We start from the raw sequence: 21,163 nt of genomic DNA, 5'->3' as shown, positions 1-21,163 counted from the left end.
ATCTTTTCCTTTCTTCTCTTTTTTTTTTTTCCTGAGAGATATTTGAGTATGTTTAAGTGGTAAACAGAAAGGAATCAGAAAACAGAAATGGGTTAGGTACAAAGACCTCCAAAGAAAGCCAGGACTCCAAAACATAGGTGGAAGAGGGCTTCCTCTTTCTCTGCCACAGGAGAGAACAAGAAAAGAGAGATACAGGTGCAAGTAGGGGTGGGAAGTCTTAACAGTTTCTACTTGATGGCTTTTAATCTTTCAAAATGGGTGCTTAATAAATATTTATTAAGTCAATGAATGAATAAATACAAATAACAGAAATCTGAAATCTGCACAGTTCTGTTTTCCTCCAGAACCATTCTGTTGTCCAAAGTAAGTTTGAGGATAGAGTGGAGGTAAGCAGGACTCAGAGTATTTTTAGGAGGAGATAGAGGGATGATTCAAAATCAAACTATAAGCATGCTAAAATCTTGCTCCAAATCGAAATCAGCAGTGAAAGCAAAAAGGCTGGCTATCTGTTTTGTATATAGCTCTGTTTTGTTCTACACTGTTTAAATAGAAACAATTCTTTGTCAATCCTAAAAGTTTCAGACCACAAACTGCACTTGCAGGAGAGAGTCTAGTCACCTGTGGGTTGCTTGTTATTTGCCAAGAACTGTGATAAGTACCTTTCATTTAATCTTCATATCACTTTCATGAAATAGTTGTACTGACACTGTATTTTTTTTAAGGTTGTGGAAACTAGCTTCAGAGAAGTAAAATGTGTCAAGGTCACTCAACCAGTAAGTGGTAGAAACAAGATTCAAACCCAGATCTGTCTTGCATTATTCCTTGTTTTGTGGGGGACGGGGCAGTGCGGGCAGAGGGGCACTTGAACTCAGGGCCTTCACCTTGATCCATTCTGCCAACCCTTTTTTGTGATGGGTATTTTCGAGATAGGGTCTTGTGAATTATTTGCCCAGGCTGGCTTTGAACTTGATCCTCCTAATCTCTGCCTCTTGAGTGGCTAGGATTACAGGGTTGAGCCACTGGCACCCAGCTCTTGAGTTATTCTTAACTGCAAAGCTATATATCCAGGGTTTTGGTTTTTGTTTTTGTTTGTTTTTTTTGGCAGTACTGGGGTTTGAACTCAGGGCCTCATACTTGCTAGGCAGGTGCTCTACCACTTGAGCCACTCCACCATTTGAGCTATCTCAAATTTTAATAATTCTCATTGCAAATACACTCCATGATGCCATCCTTTAGTAAATTATTCCCTAAAATTCCATGGGTATTATTCTTGTGATACTTTCCATCATCCAATATTAAAATCTTTTCCCCTTTAATGTTCTCCTTAGATCTCAACTTGTCCCAAAGCAATTGGGGCCCCTCAAGCCATGATGATCTCTCTGGCCTTTGAAAGTCTTCAACAGTTTACCTGTGTTACTCACTGGATATGTTTTATCCTATATTATAATTGAGTTGAGTCTTCTTTAACATTTCTTGTGATTATGAGTTGACACTACAAATTTTCACAAGCTGCTTAGAGATGGGAAGGGTGTCTTGTTTTGTTTGTGGGCGAGGGATAGGCATTTTATACAGCTTCTTCCTAAGACCTTGCTCATAGTGTACAGTCAGTATACACTTGTTGCTAGATCACTGGCTAATCAGTCTCAGCATTTATATTAGAAGTCTCTGAGCGCTGCCTACAGCTTCTTGAAAGTTTCTTGGTGTCAATGCGGAAAATGGAGGATTTATTATTTCTCTGTGAATTTATTTCTTTTTTTGGAATATAAAACTAGAAATATCAAAAAATAAAGACTGTGATCTGTGTGTGGAAGGGATTCTGTTTTGAAAGAGTGTAAAAAAGCAGACCTTTTATTTTGTTAAGGGGTTTTGTTTGAAGCTTACAAGTTCTTAGAAAAAAAAAAGTCCAAATTGGTTGAACTTGAAGTTCCCCTCCTCCTTTCTCCTCCTTCAGAGCCTTTTTCTAAACCTACTTCCCTTAAAATGACTTTTATTGATTTTCACTCAATGAGAGTTATTCTTCAGAATGAGGATAGAGGGGTCAGAGAGAGAAATTTACCCTGTGTTACCTGTGGAATAGGTGTACCTCCAGATCCAGTCTTGCTTTATTTGTTCTGTTTCCTGTATCCAGAAACCTGCACACTGGGGATCGTTAGGTCCTCTGTGTCTTGGTCGGAGCTTGAGTACAGTATACTAATAGATCAATTTATGTGTTCATTCATTCAGCAAACATTTATTGAGCAGGCATGTCCTAGGCATTGGAGATACTAAGATGAATAAGACATAGTTACTGCCCTCAATGACCTCCAGATGTACCAGCCTGGTGGGGGGGTGGGGTCAGGGAAGGCTTCCTGAAGACATAACTGAATATCCTTCATTGGAGAATCCTAAGAGAATAAAAAATCAGCCTTGTAAAATAAATATAAACACCTAATCAAATTAGCCAGTTAGGAAAGCAATTAAGAAAAGACACTCTTTTCCCTGTATGTCCCTTTTTTGTTGTTGTTATTTCCCTGCTAATTTCTTTGTCTCCAGTCTTATCCCTCTCCTATCTACATTTTAACATTGCCTCCAAAGCCATTTTTCTTTTTTTTTTCTTTTATTATTCATATGTGCATACAATGCTTGGGTCATTTCTCCCCCCTGCCCCCACCCCCTCCCTTACCACCCACTCCGCCCCCTCCCTCTCCCCCCCAATACCCAGCAGAAACTATTTTGCCCTTATTTCTAATTTTGTTGTAGAGAGAGTATAAGCAATAATAGGAAGGAACAAGGGTTTTTGCTGGTTGAGATAAGGATAGCTATACAGGGAATTGACTCACATTGATTTCCTGTGCGTGGGTGTTACCTTCTAGGTTAATTCTTCTTGAACTAACCTTTTCTCTAGTACCTGTTCCCCTTTTCCTATTGGCCTCAGTTGCTTTTAAGGTATCTGCTTTAGTTTCTCTGCGTTAAGGGCAACAAATGCTAGCTAGTTTTTTAGGTGTCTTACCTATCCTCACCCCTCCCTTGTATGCTCTCGCTTTTATCATGTGCTCATAGTCCAATCCCCTTGTTGTGTTTACCCTTGATCTAATGTCCACATATAAGGGAGAACATACGATTTTTGGTCTTTTGGGCCAGGCTAACCTCACTCAGAATGATGTTCTCCAATTCCATCCATTTACCTGCGAATGATAACATTTCGTTCTTCTTCATGGCTGCATAGAATTCCATTGTGTATAGATACCACATTTTCTTAATCCATTCGTCAGTGGTGGGGCATCTTGGCTGTTTCCATAACTTGGCTATTGTGAATAGTGCCGCAATAAACATGGGTGTGCAGGTGCCTCTGGAGTAACAGTCTTTTGGGTATATCCCCAAGAGTGGTATTACTGGATTAAATGGTAGATCAATGTCTAGCTTTTTAAGTAGCCTCCAAATTTTTTTCCAGAGTGGTTGTACTAGTCTACATTCCCACCAACAGTGTAAGAGGGTTCCTTTTTCCCCACATCCTCGCCAACACCTGTTGTTGGTGGTGTTGCTGATGATCAAAGCCATTTTTCTAACTCCTGATTTGATCATGTCATTCCTGCCTTGAGAATATTTTTCTGGCTGCCCACTCATTCATGTTACATGTTTATCAATTGCCCACTGAAGTGTTTCAGGTAAGTGTTAAGCATTTGGGACACAAGGTGAGCAAGCAGTCCTCCCTTCAAGAAGTTTAACACCTGGACCAGGGCATGCATCCTAAAGCATGTCCTTTTATTTACATTAGCTCATTCCACATAGACAATTATCTACAATATTAGGTCTGTTCCATGCAAATTAACTATGAAAAAATTCTACTTTTAAGCAGATCAAAGCCTAGTGGACAATTCTAAAAGCTAAACACACTATTCTAGCACCATGTGGTAAGTGGGTAAATAAATGCATTTGATGCTACAACAGGATTGAGGAGTAAAGAAGATTGCTTCCTGGAAGACATCATGCCTGAGCAGAGTCTTAAAATTCTGAATAGAAGCAAGCTAAATATTAGGAGGGCCTGGTTCCTTAATGTGACAAACAGGACCATTCACAATCCACTGACCTATTTTTCCAGTCTACTCCTACATCTTTGTTATGTTTTGGATGCAAAACGCACCCCTTCCCCCTCCCCACCGCCACTGCAACTCATGTGTTGAAGGCTTGTCCTCAACACAATGTTCAGAAGTAGGGGAAGTGATTGGAGCATGAGGACTTCAATTGAATCAATGAATTTATCCATTGATGGATTCATAATTTGATGGCATAATTGGGAGGTGCTGGAAACTAGGAGGTGGGGCCCAGTTGGAGAAAGTAGGTCACCTGGAAGGGGCATGCCTTTGAAGGGTATATTGTGTCCCCAAACTCTTTCTCTTTCTCTCTCTCTGCTTCCTGGCTATCATGAGGTGAGCAGTTTTCCTCTGCCTTGCTATTTCTGCCTTGCTACAGACCTAAAAGCAATGGAGCCAGCCAAGCATGAATGGAACCTCTGAAACCATGAGCCAAAATAAATCCTTTCTCCCTTAAGTTGTTTTCTCAGCTTTTTGTCACAGAGATGAAAAGCTAACTAACACAATCTTCTATACGTTTGTTTTTCAAATTAGGAATAAATGTTCCTGTATTATTTAGTGTTACACATGGGACATGAGAAAGTACTGAATAAATGTGGTGCATCTTTCTGGAGCATCAGTATTCCCAAATGCTAAGTAATTTAAAACATAGTTTTATATTAAAGCATAATTGTATAGTTGAAGGCAAAATTTCCATTCATTTTTTCAAAATAAAACAGGAACATAAATTTCAAGCTAGTGGCAAGTGTGTAACAGCTTAGGTACCACCTTAAGCACTATCATCTGCCATCACCCTTTTCTGCTGGAAAAGTTTGAGATGTATTATCTAAATGTACCAAGAACTTTCTTATCTCTATGCCTTTGCATATGTGATACCTCATCCTGGAGTGCTCTTCTCATTTCTATCCTTTAGTAAACTCTACTTATTCTTCAAAGCCCAACTTAAGTGTCATCCCATACAATGGCCATTCTTAGCCAAGCATAAACATTGTCTCACATGATAGTTACTTTTTGAACACCCATTTGTGTTGATGCTTCATTCCCTAATAGCTTCCAGTAGAGTAGCTCCTCCTTCTTTTGTGTTTGTGCCACACTTCTCTCAGAATTTTTATGATAGCACTACTCACACTGTACCATATGTACTTATTTTCTTACCCATCTCTGATGCTGCACTGTAAGTTCCAGTAGGGCAGGGACTATGATTTAATTTATCTTTGTATTCTTTGTGACTGACACTTGGTAGACACACAATAAATATTTATTGGATGTTGAATTTATGGATCATTTCTTCCTCTGTATCACTTCGGTTCTTATATAAGGCAACTTCTCCTTTACTTCTCATCTTCAGGGACTGATATGTTCCACAAAAGTATATTTTCCAGACAATTGAAATTTACTTGCTAAAGCATTAACATATACTGTTTAAATAATCATTTTGGTGGGAAATTTCCTTTTCTGAATTTTTACATACTTACTTGCTCTCATAAGTAAAATATATTAAACATTATGCATTCTTTTGTGACTTATCCCTGAAAGTATCAGGATTATGCTGAGTTAGAATTTGTGACATCCTCTTGGGTCACTGATGATAGGGTTGTTTACCTCCACATCAAATAAGCCCATTCTCTTCTGGATTTTGAGTTTTTGTACTTGCTTCTTATAGCTCAGTTACCACTTCTGTCAGTGTGCTTGCTCTAACATTACCCTTTGCTCCTTTTATATACTTTGTAATGGATATCAAAGATATAAAACTAGTGTATGTGCATTGGAAACAAACAGAAGTGTATAAAGTAAAAGGCCAAACTCCTCCCTTCATTCTAGTCCCGCCTCCCACACACTCACCCATATTCACTTTCCTGTTCCCTAGGTGTAACCATCGGTAAAAGCTTAATGTATAACTCTACAGGCCTTTTGATTCCATTGTATGTGCATACATATTTATATACAAATATCAAATTATGATACGCATACTGTTCTTTGACTTGCTTTCTGTCTCACTTGATAGTATGTAATAGACATCCTTCATGTCAGTACATCCAAGTCTATCTTATTCTCTTTAATGGCTGCCCCCTTTTAATTTGACAATCTCAATCGGCTGTAAATGGGAAAGCCAAATAATCAAGCTTATTAGAATTGTACCTAAGAAAGAGTAAATCAGCTCTGAGTGAAGGCTTGTGGAATTCTCCTAGGAGTAAAATGTGTTAACTTTAGTGCATAGATTTTGTAATGTTTATTTTGCTATTCTGGGACTCTTTTTGCTTATTTCCTGCTTCACTGTGTTTTGGATACCTGAGTTTGCTGTACATGTGATGTGAATTATTACAGGTTTTTACAGTTTTGCATTATATAATTTTGCTGTGATTTATGGGATATTTTGCATTGAATTTTTTTCATTTAGATTGTCCTTATAGACAGTAATTATTTCTTTTACTTTCTAAGTACTTGCATCTTAGTGCAGAACATTGCATATGATACAAATTAAAAATATCTGGCTTGATGAGTGACATAGGGCTTCTTATGTATACCATCTACCTGGGGGAATGTGCCCTGGACCTATGGGAACTCTGTAAGTCGATGTTAAGAAGCCTTTACTGCTGATGAACATTAGAGATAAGATCTTGTTTTATAAATAATAAAATCCTATTTAAGATCTATCTTCTGCCCTCATCTACCGTAGTAAAGTGGTTAAATCGGTTGATTTGACCTTTTAGAAGTCTCTTCAATGTGTTCCCTCTTCTCCATTCCTACTGCCCCAGTATCTTGGTTTGGAGCCTACTATTTCTCAACTGAGACCTGTAATAGACTTTGAAATTAATCTTTCTGCCTCTTATGTCCATGCTGCTTGCCTCTTATGTCCACGCTGCCCACCCAGCAACTAGTGCTTGTTTTAAAACAGAAATTCTACCCCTTAAAAACTTATAGGGCTTTCTCATCATCTTTAGGATACAGTCTACTTTCTCTAGATTAGTATACAAAGCTTACTATGATTCGGTCCACTTATGCCTGTCTTTTGATGTTCAATGCTTCATACATCAATTTCTAGGGAAATCAAATGGCTTGTAGTTCCTTCAACACATTGCAGGAGAGGGCTCAATAAATAACTTTTAAATGAATGAACAAAATACCTTGTGTACTTAGGGTAGCCATTCAACTTGCTTGTTGATATCTGTCATCTTGGCATAATTATTAACAGTGCCCCTTTTTATGATCAAACTTTTCTCAGACCAATAAATTATTATATGGTCACCCTAATTACAGCAGTCATCAAATTGATTTTTAACTTTCTTTGTCTCTTCTGCAAGATGGTGAGCTCATTAGGGACAGGAATTTTGTTGTTTCTTTTTGCAGTGCTGGGGATCGAACCCAGGGCCTTGTGCATGCTACATATGTGTGTTCATTTTTATTTCCTCATTTACTTTAACAAAAACATCAATATTGACATTGTTCTGAGCATATAATTTTGAATAAAACAAATACAGTTTTTGCTCACATGAAGTTCAAAATCCAACAGGAAAGAACAAGCTAGTGAAAATAGTGCCTAGCACAATAAATGCTGGTCTGAGTGAACAACTAAACGTGGGCAAAGACCTAGAGGTTCCTAAATACATGGCCCTAATCCCATGAATTAAAGCAAAAGAAAGTCATAAACATAGAACTCTAGGTGAGCCAGTTAACCATTTAAAGAGTTGCTTATTAAAATGTTAAATACAAATCACATATATTTTAAGCATGCCTAATATTTAGATGACATGTTAATATTAAGCATAAGAAAAAAGGATGATGAAATAATATCAAGAATGAAAATTTGGGTCTCATTCTCTTTTAGGCAATTTGCAATCTTATGTGGTTCTTTGCAGGATGGATTATCCTTATGTACTCCTAGTGGAGGGGTTTTTTTTTTTCCCAGATGAGAAATCTGAGGTTTTAGAAGCTGAGCCACAAAACAAAGGAATGACTTCTTAAGCCAGGATTAGATTTTGGTTGGGCTTTGCTTTCTGAACTAGGACTACCTGCTCTTCTAGATTTGTTAACCATGTTCACAAAACCCTTTCAACCTGTTTTTTCTTTTATAAATTAGTGATAATATTATCTTCAGAATTAGTCTAGGGATTAAATGAGATTATGCAAAGGCATTTAGTTCCATAACCTAGCTCCTAGAAGGCTTTCAAGAATGTTAGCTCTCTACCCAATTCCCCTATTTACCTGTCTATACTTAATGAATTAAATACTTGATGTGAAGAGAAAGAATTACAATATAAACATCAATAATACCAATGAAAAAATTTATTTAAAAAGATGGGTTTTAAACGAGGCCCTCTCCACTCCCTCTAAAAGTTATAAATTTATTCATATTCATTCATTATTTTATTCTTACAGGCAAAGACTCCGAGAAGCATTCTAAGAACTAAACAGTAAGAAAGATCTTTCTAAAGGCAGAGTTTATAAGGGAGCCGGTATTTGATGGTCAGTTAGCAGCACTGGGCGTCGGTCTTAAAAATTTATCCATTTACTCTGGGTCACTTTTGGTTCAAAGAACTAAGAGCATGAAACCATTCATTGAGACCTCTGGGAGACCTCTGGGGCGGCGGGAGATGTAAACAAAAGCAAACCCTCTCTGTAGTTTCCACTACATCTGGCGACCCCAGGACTTTCGAGCCCTTTCATGAGGGCCAGTGGGTCTGTGCTCCAGAAGTGCCCCTAGGTCTGGACTCCATTTCCCAGAGTCCCTTAGTGCCCTAATGTATTCAGTGCTCAGAGTGCCTGTATGTGTGTGAATGTGAGAGAATGTGTGCGAACGTGTGTGTGTATGTGTGCGCGCGTGTGTGTGTGCCTGTGTGTCTGCCTTCGAGTCCCTGGGAGAGTGGAGGCTCATTCACTGATTAGAGCCAGCGCTGAGAGGCAGCACTGCTCCTTCTCTCAAACCAACCGAGTCTCTTGATCTGTACATGCAATCCCAGGCAGCTCGCGAGCACAAACCCGGGGCCAGCCGCCTGCTGCTGCTGCTGCTGCCGCTGCCGCCTCCGCCGCCGCCGCTGCCTCCGCCGGCTCTGCGCACCCTGGACTTTTCATGCACCACACTCTCCGCCTTCTTCCCTCAGTGTCCTGAAAAGTGCGACCGTTCTTCCCAGGAATTTGCACGGTAAGTATGGAGATGAGAAAGGGGTGTGGATGCGTGTGCGTACACAAGAGGGGTGGGTGTGAGGGCGGCCGGGTTGCTCAGGAACCTGGCTAACTTTCCCGGTCCGTCTCCTAGGGATTCGGGCGGCTCCCCAACGACAGGGACAGGGGCTGGGACCTGCACTGGCGCTGCTTAGATCACGCGACGGAGCCTCCGGGCGTCGGTGCCCCGCGCGCTCGCTCAAACTTTCCGTCTTGAGTTTTCCTTAATGTGTTTTATTTGGGGGGTGCAAGAGGGAGGGACCAGACGAGGGAATTGGACAAGTAGGGAGGGTGAGGGGACAGCCATGAGAAGGAATCAGGACTTCTTTTCTCTATCTTTTAATAAGCCCTATTCCCACTTTGTTTGCGTCGATAGCGAGTATGCCCTCTTGTCGGTCTCCCCGGTGTATCCCGCGGTGGTTTCCGGGGGCTGGGGCTAGGTGGTACTTAGTGGGGAGTCCGAGGCTACGGGCGGGACAGGAAAGGGGCGATCCCTTGAGAAACGACGCCAGTCGCCCCCACACAACACGTTACAGATCAAGTGGGGTACTGGAGCATAGGCTTCGGAGCCTTGGGGTCCCCAGATAGTCAGGCTTACTTTTTCTTAGGGGGGTCGGTGTGGAGGGTGTAGAAGGAGGAGTGTGGGGGTGGGGTGGGTTGGTTTGGGGGGAATCCTCTGACGGCAGGAAGGAGGCAGGTGCTGCCACCGAAGTGAACCGTTCTAAATGTAAGCGGTAAACTCCCAGATCCGCTGGGCTGGACTGGCCTGCCTTTAGAGCAGCCCAATCCGTGGGGGTCTCCCGGGGATTTAGGGGCGGAGGGGTGGGAGAAGGATCTTCATCCCCTCTCCCAGCGGTTCAAAGGAGCGAGGCGTTAGGACGATCGTGTAAATCCGGGCGTGCTGCTCTTTCTGTAGAGTTTTTTGTTTTTTTTTTTAATCTTAGACCTGCCTTAAACTGAGTAACAATTTCTCTTCTTCCGACTTGAGAACAAAACTTTTCAGCGAGCACGCCGGTCGCTGCAATCCTGCAGCCACGGCCGCCGCGCTCGTCAGCCCGGGCCGATCGACCTTCTTTGCCCGGAGCCCGGCCCCGCCACCTCGCTCTGGAGCCTCCGACCACCTCACACCCCCCTCCCCCCCCCAACTCGGGGCTTTTCAGGGCTCGGCCTGGGCGTTTCGCCTTTGTGCTTTGTAAGAGAAAGCCTTTTCTTTCAGGGCACAACAAACTTGGGCGGAGAGCTTCCGTATGGCCCCCCCCCGGGCGAGGCCGCCCACGGTGGTGAAGCCATTCGAGGGGATGCCCGGTTCGTCTCTCGCTCCAAGAGTCCCTGCAAGAGTCGAGACCCGGGTAACCCTGGGCAGCGAGGGCGCGCAGGAGCCCCGAGGTAGCGGGGGCTCGGGGTGTTGGAACGCAGAGGAAGAGCTCTCGCTTCCCATTAAGACCAAGTCGCTTTCTTGGGGTCCTAGCGTCAGCTCCAGCCGAGGCCCTGGGCCTGGGCCCGGAGCCGGATGCCCGTCGGACCTCGAGGGTGCATAGGGCCGTGGCCATCGGGATGGGGCGCAGCCCTGTCTGGCCTGAGTAGTCCGGGGTTCTCCCGCCTGCTCCTCCTCCCTGCCTCGGGAGAGGGAAAATACCGGTGCTTGTCCGCCCACGATGCTCAGAAGCCACGTCTTGCCTCTCGGCTCCGCTCCGGACTCGGCTTGGGAGAGGCAATGGGTAGAGAAAGGAAAAATAGACAAATAAGGGCAGGCAGTGAGGAAGCAGCGAGTAAGGCTGGGAGCGAACAGAGTGGACAGGGGTCCTGCTTTCGCCTGGCCTCCTCCTCTTTCGGTCTCCCCAGTTCTTTCCGCAAAGGGGAAAAAGCAGAAAGAGCGTCGAGGAAAAGCGCTGCGGGCATCTGCCTTTCGGATCTCTCCTGGCCGACAGAGACCCGATAAAAGTGGCGTGAGTTCTCTCACTGCGCTCCTGGGCGAGGTGGGGGAAGATCGAGGACAGGGCGGCGCCGCGACGCCGATGACCAACCGAGCCAGGGCCGAGCGCGGAGCGAGCGGGGACACACACCTGTTCTGCGAACCGCGCCGAGTGTTGCCGCCAGGCAATGTCTGCGCGGGCGGCAGAACACTTCCTTCCGCACCCCACGTCCAGAGGCCGGGCACCGGGAGGGCCCAGCAGCCCAGCTCTCGCCTGCATTTGCAGGAGAGCGGAGTGGAGGAGTCCGTGGCTCCTAGCTGAAGCGGTGGCGCGCGGCAACGGGACCCGGTGACCCTCGGGGCGGGGCTGTTCAGGGGGCTCGAAGTCCTTGGACTTTGGTCGAAGGCAGCCTGTTTTGCAGCCTCTACCCCAAGCCCTGCGAGGCTCCGGGCCCGGGCCCCTCGAGCTTGTTGGTTTTTCCCGGACCGGCGCCTTGGTTCCCCAAAGTTAAAGCAAATTGTTTCGTTAGCTGGAGGTTGTTGGGATCTAAAATATTCTTTGCACAAAGGCAACCGAGAGCCGGAGAGAGAGAGGTCAGACCAAGGAGTGGTGTGCTCGGTTCAGCATAGTCCCCAAGTTTATGTAGCTTTCGCCTTCACCTCTTCTTCCCCCGCCCTCGCTTTTCCTAAGAGTTGGGCTTTTCTGGATTGAGACTCTTCCTGGCTGAATTCTGCACCCGCTCGCTCAGCGGACAGCCCCGCAGCCCCGCGCTCTCGGATCCGCCCGGCAGTCGCGGATTTGCAATCGGTGGTTAAGAGAAGGAGGACCTGTGTTCGGGTCCAAATATGGGACTGGTAATCGGCCATGGCTGAACCGCAGGCGTCGGCCCTTACCTGGGCCGTATTAGCCTCATGCTCCTTGAGCTCTCACATATGGTGGTAAAATTTCTGCTAGGGTGGTGTTCCCAAATACCTCCTGGGCATTTGGTGTGCGGGAATTCTCTTCAAGCAAAGTCTGTGAACTTAAAAAAAAAAAAATCCTCAGGTCTTCCCAACCCTTCCCCCCTTCACCACCCCCTACCCCGCTACTCTGGTCTCCTTTTCCATTGTTCTTTGCTTTTTAAGTTGCCTGTTAATTTTTTTAAAAAAGTTTATTTATGCAAAGAAAAAATATCGTTTACTTTGTTCTAGTATTTTAAGTCTTGGCTTTTGGAAACGGTTCAGAGACCACAAAAATGTCACCTGTTGTAATAAGTAGAGGAGTGTTGTGTGTGCATTTTAATTGCCAGCAGAGTCGTAGTTTGGTGGGCGCCTTGAGCTCGGCTCCGGGAAAGAGCCCTTTGCAGCTTTGCTTTGTGGCAGTCATTTCCAAGTGGGTTTGGCTCCCAACAGCAAGCCGCAGCAGCAGCAGCAGCAGCAGCAGCAACGCCGCTTCGTTCCACAACGATCCGGGGCGCGAGTGAGAAGGCCCAGACCCTGGACAGGAGTGAGAGATAGCCCACTCTCTGGGACTTTCTCCCTAGGTTTCGGGTTTTCCGTTGGAAAGTGGCTAGTTTGCATCGCAGAGGGCAGACCGCTGTGCATTAAGCCCAGCCTCAGACATTTTCACGTTCCAAACGTCGGCTTCTTCATTTCATTTGTCTTGGGTCTGGCATGTTTAACCACGCAATTAGTAATCTCACTAATTATTCAGTTAGCTGGCGTTTTGTAATCACTTCAAACCAGGGTCGGGTGTGTGATTTAAGAAACAAACAAACTCCCTGACACAGAGAACTGAACCAAAGCCATCACGTCAAGGATCTGAAAATTTTAAAACTCAATATTTGTTGGTCCCTCTGTCCAACCCCACTGCCTGCCAGACAATTTATTTAGCTTCGTGGATTGATCCCTCCTCCTTGTTTAGTTAATTCAACAAAGACTTTTTGCAATCTGTTTGGAGTTTGTCTGATGCCGTGGAAAAGTAGCTGATGATTTATTTGGTTGCTTTTCGATTTCTGTCTTCAGCCCTTCTTTCTCCTCCTTTCAGCGGGGATGTCAGCTGTTATTACTTCCTATTGATCCCTTTGCAAAGTGAGAAGTGAACTAAAATTAATGTCAATTCCACTGCTCAGATCAATAGCTGGAGTTATTTTAATCTGGATTTGCACGAAGTGCTAAATTAAAAAAAATCAGCATAGAGGCAGAAAAGTAACAGTTACTTACTTTCCCTTTGCCCGGTTCTTTAGAGTCACCCAAATGCTCCATCAAGCTGATTATCTTACAATCCATATTTTTTTAATTAAGAGGGTCAGTTAGTTTTCTTGTTTTGGGTTCTGTGTTTAAACCCATGACATTTTGACATTGGGAGTGTATTAACTATAGATTTTCATAATGACTGTGGTCTGCTGTAGCCTCATCTGTACAAGTTGTTAATGTGAGGAGGGGGAAGAAAAAAAGGAGAAAGGTAGAAGCACCCCTCCTCCTCCACAGAGACCAAACCCACATATTGGAGTAAAAGAGATATGGCCTGGAAAAATATTGTTGATTTATTTTCAGGATAATGAAGTTTTCAAATGAATAAGTAGGTTTGAGTGATTCACCGTGTTCTGTTGAGTGTCCGGTGCTGTCGCCAGATTACTAATTTATGAAACTCATTTAACATCATGAGGTGATCTAGGAAGTAAAAATAGAGTGAATCCTGGGGGGAGTTATTTTAGGGGAGAAACATTCCTCTCCTTCCCCCAGTGTATTATGTTTGTCCTTTTCTTCAGCTGACCTCATGTAAGATGGCTTGTCAATGGGCACGTAGTTATTTATTTCCATTGTGAAGAACCTTTGGAACAGCCCTAGGCCCACTTTCAGAGCATCCATGTTGTGTGACCATTAATCTGACTCTAAAACAGCCAAAACAGGATTCCCAGACTTGTCAGGCTAACTGTCTGTCCTTGGCAGATCATTCCCTGCACTGCTATAACTTGACAGGAAAGTTATTTAAAATTTGGAGAGAGAAAAATCCGTTAATGTGAGATACATAATCTGGTAATTTAGCAATGATGTCTATAAGGAAAGATGCCAAATGAGGAAGCAGTCTGATGGTGTCCACTCATCTTCCCAATTAATAATAGTCATTGACACGTCTGCTACAGGATGGGAGAAGGAAATACTCTCTTTGCACTGCATTAAGCATGAAGGATTCATCTGCAGTTTAACTGAGGGTTCTGTTTGAGGGAATACCAAAGATACTTCATTAAGGAGGTGGGCTTTTAAAGGGAGGGGTCACTTTTATTTCTGATACCACTCTCAATTTACAGGTTTGAATTTGTAGCAGATGGTGGGTTTTGGTTACATTTTGGGTTTCATTCAGTTTCTATTGAGTGTATAGATTTGAAGCTAGTAAGTCCCAGTATTCATCTTATATTATCTTGGTTTTTGATATATAGCCTTCCACTCTACCCACTACTCAATATAAATTTTGAAACTGAATCAGTAGCTATGAAAATGTACAACTTAAATTTACAAGGGGAGCAGAAAGAAGTTTCTCAGAACTCCAGTTTGTTCTGGCGGCCTTTATTGGACATCAACTCTAACTGGGCCAATAAGCAGAACAAAATAAGTCAGAAATTTTGTTAACATTTTGCTCTAAATGTTAATGGCAAATCCAAGGCAGTTTACAAATTTACTTAAGAGTGAGTGCATTAGTAACTAAAATTACCGATCCATTCTTTGCTGCCCCTAGAAGAGAGACGCTTCCAGAGAGTATATGCCAAAGGCACCCATGATGTTTTTAAATAGTGTCAGAGGCGCCAGGCATTTTATTGATGAAGGTTTTGTTCCTTCTCAGAAAAGAGAACTAGGTAGCCTGTGAGATTAGAGAGGGGTATGCATCAAAAATAATGTAGCTGCTATTCACATAGCACTTCTTTCTGGAAACTGTCTCAGATGAGACATGAAGATGTATGTGTCAACACTTATGATTTAGCCACATGTACAATTCAGACCAACATGTGCACATGCTCCTGGTCCAGATGCATGTGATACAGGTTTTTGTTTTTGTTTTTGTTTTTTTTAGTTTCGGAGCATTGTTAGGGAATATGAAGAGAGGATGCAAATATGGAGAATCTGATAGGTAGACCCTGGCCTCTGAACATCAGACCTGCCATGAGTAGTGTATGCAGGTGGAAGCCCTTTAAAATATAGACCTCCCACCTAATCTACTGGGTGACTTGGCCTTCCAAAGCTCATTTGCTCAGGGAATATTGTATTTGGAGGTTTTATGATTTTTTTCTTTGCTGGGCTCAGGCGCATTTCACCCGGAACGTGTAGGGACCAAAGTCAGCAACGCGTACATCACAGTAAGTTGTCTATTGATTTTCCTGAATGAAAATGGTCTGCTGCTGCTGCCCACTGGCTCCTAAAGCCTGTGGTGTCTCTTGCCTGAGCATCTGTAAGCCAGAAGGATGGTGTTGCTATCACTTGGGTTTCCCTTTTTTTCCTCCCTCTGACTTTCCTTCCCCCCCCTTTTTTTTCTCTTTGCTGTTTCCACAGGTCTTAGGAGGGCATGATTCCCCAGTAATATATCCTGCTCTGATCCAAGGTGCCACTTGGCCTCCCTCCCAGGGAAGACTGCTTCTTGTGTGACGCCGGCCATCGAAAGAGACTCCGATGGACTTACACCGGGCAGCATTCAAGATGGAAAACTCATCCTACCTTCCCAACCCTCTGGCATCCCCAGCACTCATGGTCCTAGCATCCACGGCTGAGGCCAGCCGGGATGCTTCTATCCCTTGTCAGCAGCCACGACCCTTTGGTGTACCTGTCTCAGTAGACAAGGACGTGCATATTCCATTCACCAATGGTTCCTACACCTTTGCCTCTATGTACCATCGGCAAGGTGGGGTACCAGGCACTTTTGCCAATCGTGATTTCCCCCCTTCTTTACTACACCTCCACCCTCAGTTTGCTCCCCCAAATCTAGATTGCACCCCAATCAGTATGCTGAATCACAGTGGTGTGGGGGCTTTCCGTCCCTTTGCATCCACTGAAGACCGGGAGAGCTACCAGTCAGCCTTTACACCAGCCAAGCGACTTAAGAACTGCCATGACACAGAGTCTCCTCACCTGCGCTTCTCAGATGCAGATGGCAAGGAATATGACTTTGGGACACAGCTGCCATCTAGCTCCCCTGGCTCACTTAAGGTTGATGACACTGGGAAGAAGATTTTTGCTGTCTCTGGCCTCATTTCTGACCGGGAAGCCTCATCTAGCCCAGAGGATCGGAATGACAGATGTGAGTACTTTGGTTGGAGCCCTCCCTCACCCCCAGTAAACCCTGTCTCCCAGTAATGTTCAACAGGTCCGTGACATTGTACATGCTCCTAATGATGGGAGGGCCAACTGTTTCCCTTGCGATAGCAGTGGATTGCTGATGGTTACTTGTCTCTCATCAATGAGCACTGATAGTTTTTGTAGAAAGTGGTTTTTCTGAACATAGTCAGAGGCAAGTTGGTCTCCACACAACCCTTCTCTCCTTGCCATGGCTGGCTTCTTCTCTGGGGACTGTGGAAGAAAGAGGGTGCCATATATACACTGAAGTGAAGGTTATTTCATTAGAAAATGTAGGTTCCTAGGGAATTAGGGGAGCCTGAGGAAATTGTCAACCCTCCTCTCTTTGCTGTCCTCATTCTGTTTCCCTGATCATGGTATTACTTTTCAGCTTTTCCATTGTATCACGGCCAGCAGACTCCACGTGATTTTATTTTCACAACTCTTAGCCCTTGTCCACATCAGGCTATTTTTCAGAGAAGGAGAAAGGTGTTGTCAGTCACCATAAAGCATTTCAAACAGCTGTGTTTTCCTTGTGATCCCAAGACTTCTTGGAAAGCCTACTTCTCTTGGGATTTGACAGGTTTGCTGGACACTTATTCCAGGCTCACTTATAGGACTAGACATGGTTGACTTGTGTGAATGCTCCATAGTTGACTTGTGTGACTGCTCCATAGTTGATATTCACAACTGTTGTTAATTTCTGCTTATGAAATAACTTTTCTTATGTTCTCCAAGTATCTTGTTGGGTTCTGGCTACACTCATTGGAACAAAACCTTCATATGGAACTTGTAGACTGCAAGTGCTGAACCTTGCAATCTTACGCTCTTACCGGAAAATAATTGTGTTTTGAAGCTTTTGAGCTGTGGGTAGACAGAGCAGTTTTCTTCAAGCCTGGTGAGAATTTATGAACTGAGGGTGTTTTTCCACCAACCCTTTGTTCTAAGATTTGTTCCATTTTATTTTCTTAAGAAAACTACATCTGAGATTTGCTTTCCCCTCTTCTCTATTTTTTGTGCTCCCATCCTCTCTATAACCACCAACATGAATACCATTTTTTTCTTTTCTCTTTATGATGCCGAGGAGAGTAATAGAGACATTGCAGCTCTCTCCCCTGTCGGCACTGCTTCCTCAGGCTGTCTCCTTGAATTAGGCACTGTGTTAACTTTCTTGCGCTAAAAGGCATCTGCCTAAACCCAGCGTACCTTTTCAATAAAAGTCATCATAAAATCAACCTGCCTTGTAAATCCATCGCTCTTTGGTTTTGAAATATGTTGCAAGTGTGTCTCTTATGTCAGCGTCTGTAAGCTGGAGACCTTCCCACTTAAGGGAGAAGGCTGCTGTATGATAGCACAAATGCTTGTGTGGCTCTGGCACTTTGCACTTCGGCTCTTGCTCTTCTGTCACCTTTTTGCTTTCTGTTGATTGGCATGGGTTTATGATCCTGCTTCTTGGATATACCTGCTGGACAGGTGTTGGCATTATGTTGGACTGGGTTTTTTTTTGTTTTATTTTATGTCGAGTGATGCAAAAGTCTAGATGTAAACTGACCTCTGGCTAAAACTGCCCTGGGTTAGGATGTGACCAATTCTGTGCCCTTTTCCTCCAAGTACAAGTTGAAAATGAAATCCTCTTAAAACTAATATACTACAAAGTAACATCTGGAGATCAGGATTCCTTTCTTCTCACTGAACAAATCCAGCTTGTCTCCATTTTGCTATCTTTTTAGCTCAAACCTGTATCAGACTCCCAGAGCAGGCGGGAGCTTGTTAGTCAAGTCAGAACTCATAGATGTGGATATCCATTCCCCTCCGAGTGTCAAAGCCATAACTCTTCTGTTTGCCTGGTTTGCATTGTGTGGTGGTGCCATCCCCCATGGAGATGGATCCCTCACACAGGAATACGCCTGGGTGGAGAAAAATTAAATGAGGCTGTCTCCCAAAGTGAAATGGAATTCTGACCTTGAAATTAATGGGATTCTGATCAGAAGGGTGGGGAAACTTCTTTATTTCAAATTGTCATGTTATATAAATTGGAGTCCTTTTCCCTTTTGTTTAAAATATTCTTCCTTTATGGAGTACTCTGTGTTCTCCTTTTTCTTAAACACAGACATCAAAGCTATAGGAGGGCTTGGGAATGCAGGATGTTTCTACATATACACATTATTAGCCAGTGTTGCATTTATGAATAATTTTTAGCCAGAAACAAAGGTGCCAAGTGAAAGAGCCTATCACCCTGTGGTAGCCCTGGATTTGTGTTCCTTTCTCCTTTCCTTGCCTTTAGTAGTTGTAGCAGCCTTCAAAAGGTTAGACTGTGCAACATCTATGCTTTTGATTTTGAGTTTTTGGAAGGCAGAAACATTTTCTGCAGGGAATGGTTGAAGAAGCACTATGACAAAGTCAGTAGCAGCTTTCTTGGCTCTTGTCATATGCTGACATGTGTCAGAATATTTATGGTCTGTTTTATGTAAATACATATTTAAGGGCCGTTAGAAGGCCTGATTATTCCCACTAGATGCCTTTCAGGTCCTCCCTACAGAACCGTTTTGAAATAAGTAATGTTTCTCAGATAATCGAGTGACAGTATACCAGACTGCTTCCAAAGGGAGAGAGAGCTTAGGGCAGATGGGGCAATGAACAGGGTGGGGAGTCGAAACAGAGGAGAGCAGGTATTCAAAAGAGCCAAGGAACAGGTTATAGTTCTTTTGCCCAGATTGCCAAACCAAGCCATGTATATTTCAGGGTTTTTTGTTTTGTTTTGTTTTGTTTTTGTGGTACCAGGGCTTGAATGCAGGGCTTACACCTTGAGCCACTCCACCAGCCCTGTTTGCATTAGGTATTTTCGAGATGGGGTCTCTTGAAATATTTGCCTGGGCTGGCTTTGAACTGTAATCATCCTGATCTCTGCCTCCTGAGTAGCTAGGATTACAGGTGTGAGCCACTGGCGCCGGCATATTTAGGGTTATTAAATTTTAGAATTAATTTGATATGGTTGACTCATTTTTCAGTTGTCTTCCTAGAAATAATTTTTTTCATAAAATGTAAAAGATGTTTTAATTAAATATGATAGAAAAACTCCTAGATAGGCATTTAGCTTGACAGTTTTGTTGGGGTATGAATGTGTGGAGGGTGAGTATGGGAGGAGTGTGTGTCCTTTATTCGGAGTTGAACTTTTATGACTGAGTTTTAGGTCATTGAAAAAATCAGTTTTATAATGGAAACACTGACAGTTTTTACTGTTACAGCTACCCTCTGCCCACACACTGCATCCATATGCGGATATGTCTACGTCTTTGAAAGTGGGGCCTGCAGACCTGGTGTAATTCACACATGTTCATTTCTTAAATCTGGGTGCTTACAGGCAGGATTTCTTTTATGATTAAACATGCATTGTTTTGAAGACAGAATTATAGCTTTTTGGGTAAAGTATCCTCTCTCCTAGTAGAACTTCCAGTTTGCTTGCCTGTCCACCAACCTGGCATCACAAGTGATTCCAAGGTAGATGTTGTACTCTGGAACAAGGCGGCCTTTGCTCTACAGGAGTGACTAATTTTCCCTGGAAAACAGGAGAAGTGTTTTGTGAGAAGCTGTTCGTGGAGGATGCATAATTCCCCAAGAAGGGGGGACTAAGGTAACTCCGGTTTATTGTCACTCCCTAAACCAGTCCCCAAGGCTCCTTGTCCAGGGAAATAATGCTAAAATTTATAGACCAATTACAAGTAGCCCATGTTGTGTCTTACATATGAAGTTTCCCAGGGCCTTTAAAATAAACATTCCTCATTAAGAAAACTTTACAACAAAAAGGACGGTAAGTACTGTCTGATGCCTTGTGCTAGAATCCATACATTTATTTCCCCCTCAGCACTCTGGCTTGTCATGTGCATCTCCTGATGATTCTCTTTATGCTGTTCTGTGCCCAGATTTCTGCCTGGGTGACACTATTTGGCCAGCCTGTCTGTCTACTCATTCAGCCCAAGTTGGAATTGGTTAGTGTGCATGCTCACCCCCAGGGCTGAGAGGGCTCAGGACTGTCCATCTGGAGCTGTGACTGGCCCTGCCCTCTAGCTCACCCCAGAGATGGGCAATGGACACTGACAATAGTGGCTTTGCTTGGTTTTCTTTCCTGGGCTCTTCCCTGTGCTCAGGCAGATTACAGGTAGGCAGGAAGACTGGTGGCTCCAAGCAGCTCCTAGATGTTTTGCTTTGCTCTCATCTTTGAGAGCAAATTCTCTCCAGGTCTCCAAAGCCCTGAGTATGGTATTTTGCACTCTGAGATGTGTCTTTGTAAAGGCATGTGTCACTGAAGACCCTATGGCTTATCTAAGTAAAGGATAGCCTAAAATGAGGGCCAGCCTATATCACCAGGATAGTGTGTGTGTGTGTGTGTGTGTGTGTGTGTGTACTTTCCAAGGGCTCTAGGACTGGAGTGGACAGGGACATGAGTCTAGGAAGGGGAGAATGTTTGGGACAATTTCCAGGTCACCAGGCTCTACTTCTGAATTGCAGCTGGAGCAGATAAATGACCAGTGTGAATGAAGGGTCAGCAAATCACCAGAGAGAAGAGTCAGAGGGGACCCTCTGCCCTGACTGCTCAGATCTGGTCTGATTCTTCCTCAGCTGCTCCGAGTTCTCCTGCAGCCTTTTTCTCCTCCCCCTCTCCCCGGGGGCAAGAACTCCTGTGATGTGTGTGGTTGTTTCTGGTTGTTCGCTCCCAACACAG

The 21,163-nt window shown here is 43.8% G+C and overlaps 2 protein-coding genes across 4 annotated transcripts in view; one reads left to right on the top strand and one right to left on the bottom strand.

Moving 5' to 3' along the window:
- The first annotated feature begins 8,999 nt into the window (after positions 1 to 8,999).
- The window catches only part of Rnf220 (ring finger protein 220), a 221,328-nt gene continuing 209,164 nt past the window's right edge, over positions 9,000 to 21,163 (top strand). Inside the window, exons 1-2 of one of the 3 annotated variants that reach the window (XM_074080314.1) lie at positions 9,000 to 9,210; positions 15,667 to 16,408. In XM_074080314.1, coding sequence (XP_073936415.1) covers positions 15,784 to 16,408 — 625 coding nt within the window. In that variant the 5' untranslated portion in view covers positions 9,000 to 9,210; positions 15,667 to 15,783. Of the gene's footprint in view, positions 9,211 to 10,514; positions 10,617 to 15,666; positions 16,409 to 21,163 lie in introns of those variants that run through there. The other 2 variants (XM_074080316.1, XM_074080315.1) reach the window with 2 other exon arrangements.
- LOC141424887 (uncharacterized) lies at positions 9,291 to 12,009 on the bottom strand. Its single transcript, XM_074079614.1, has 3 exons — positions 11,803 to 12,009; positions 11,294 to 11,456; positions 9,291 to 10,931 (listed from the first exon to the last, which is right to left on the bottom strand). Exons 1-3 carry the CDS (start codon positions 12,007 to 12,009, stop codon positions 10,387 to 10,389), a joined length of 915 nt encoding a protein of 304 aa, XP_073935715.1. The 3' UTR covers positions 9,291 to 10,386.

This window comes from Castor canadensis, chromosome 7, assembly GCF_047511655.1.
Source record: "Castor canadensis chromosome 7, mCasCan1.hap1v2, whole genome shotgun sequence".
In the NCBI taxonomy this organism is placed as follows: domain Eukaryota; kingdom Metazoa; phylum Chordata; class Mammalia; order Rodentia; family Castoridae; genus Castor; species Castor canadensis.
Note: the sequence above shows the minus strand (reverse complement) of the source record. Positions and strands in the feature narration are given on the sequence as shown.

Bases quoted from the DNA above. Each gene is read 5' to 3' on its own strand.
- LOC141424887 (XM_074079614.1), bottom strand. From the start codon at position 12,009: ATGGCCGATTACCAGTCCCATATTTGGACCCGAACACAGGTCCTCCTT. The intron at 11,457-11,802 runs GTGAAGGCGAAA...CGCTTCAGCTAG, and splicing joins CGAGGGCGGGGGAAGAAGAG to GAGCCACGGACTCCTCCACT. The intron at 10,932-11,293 runs GTGTGTGTCCCC...GCCTCTCCCAAG, and splicing joins CGGCGCGGTTCGCAGAACAG to CCGAGTCCGGAGCGGAGCCG.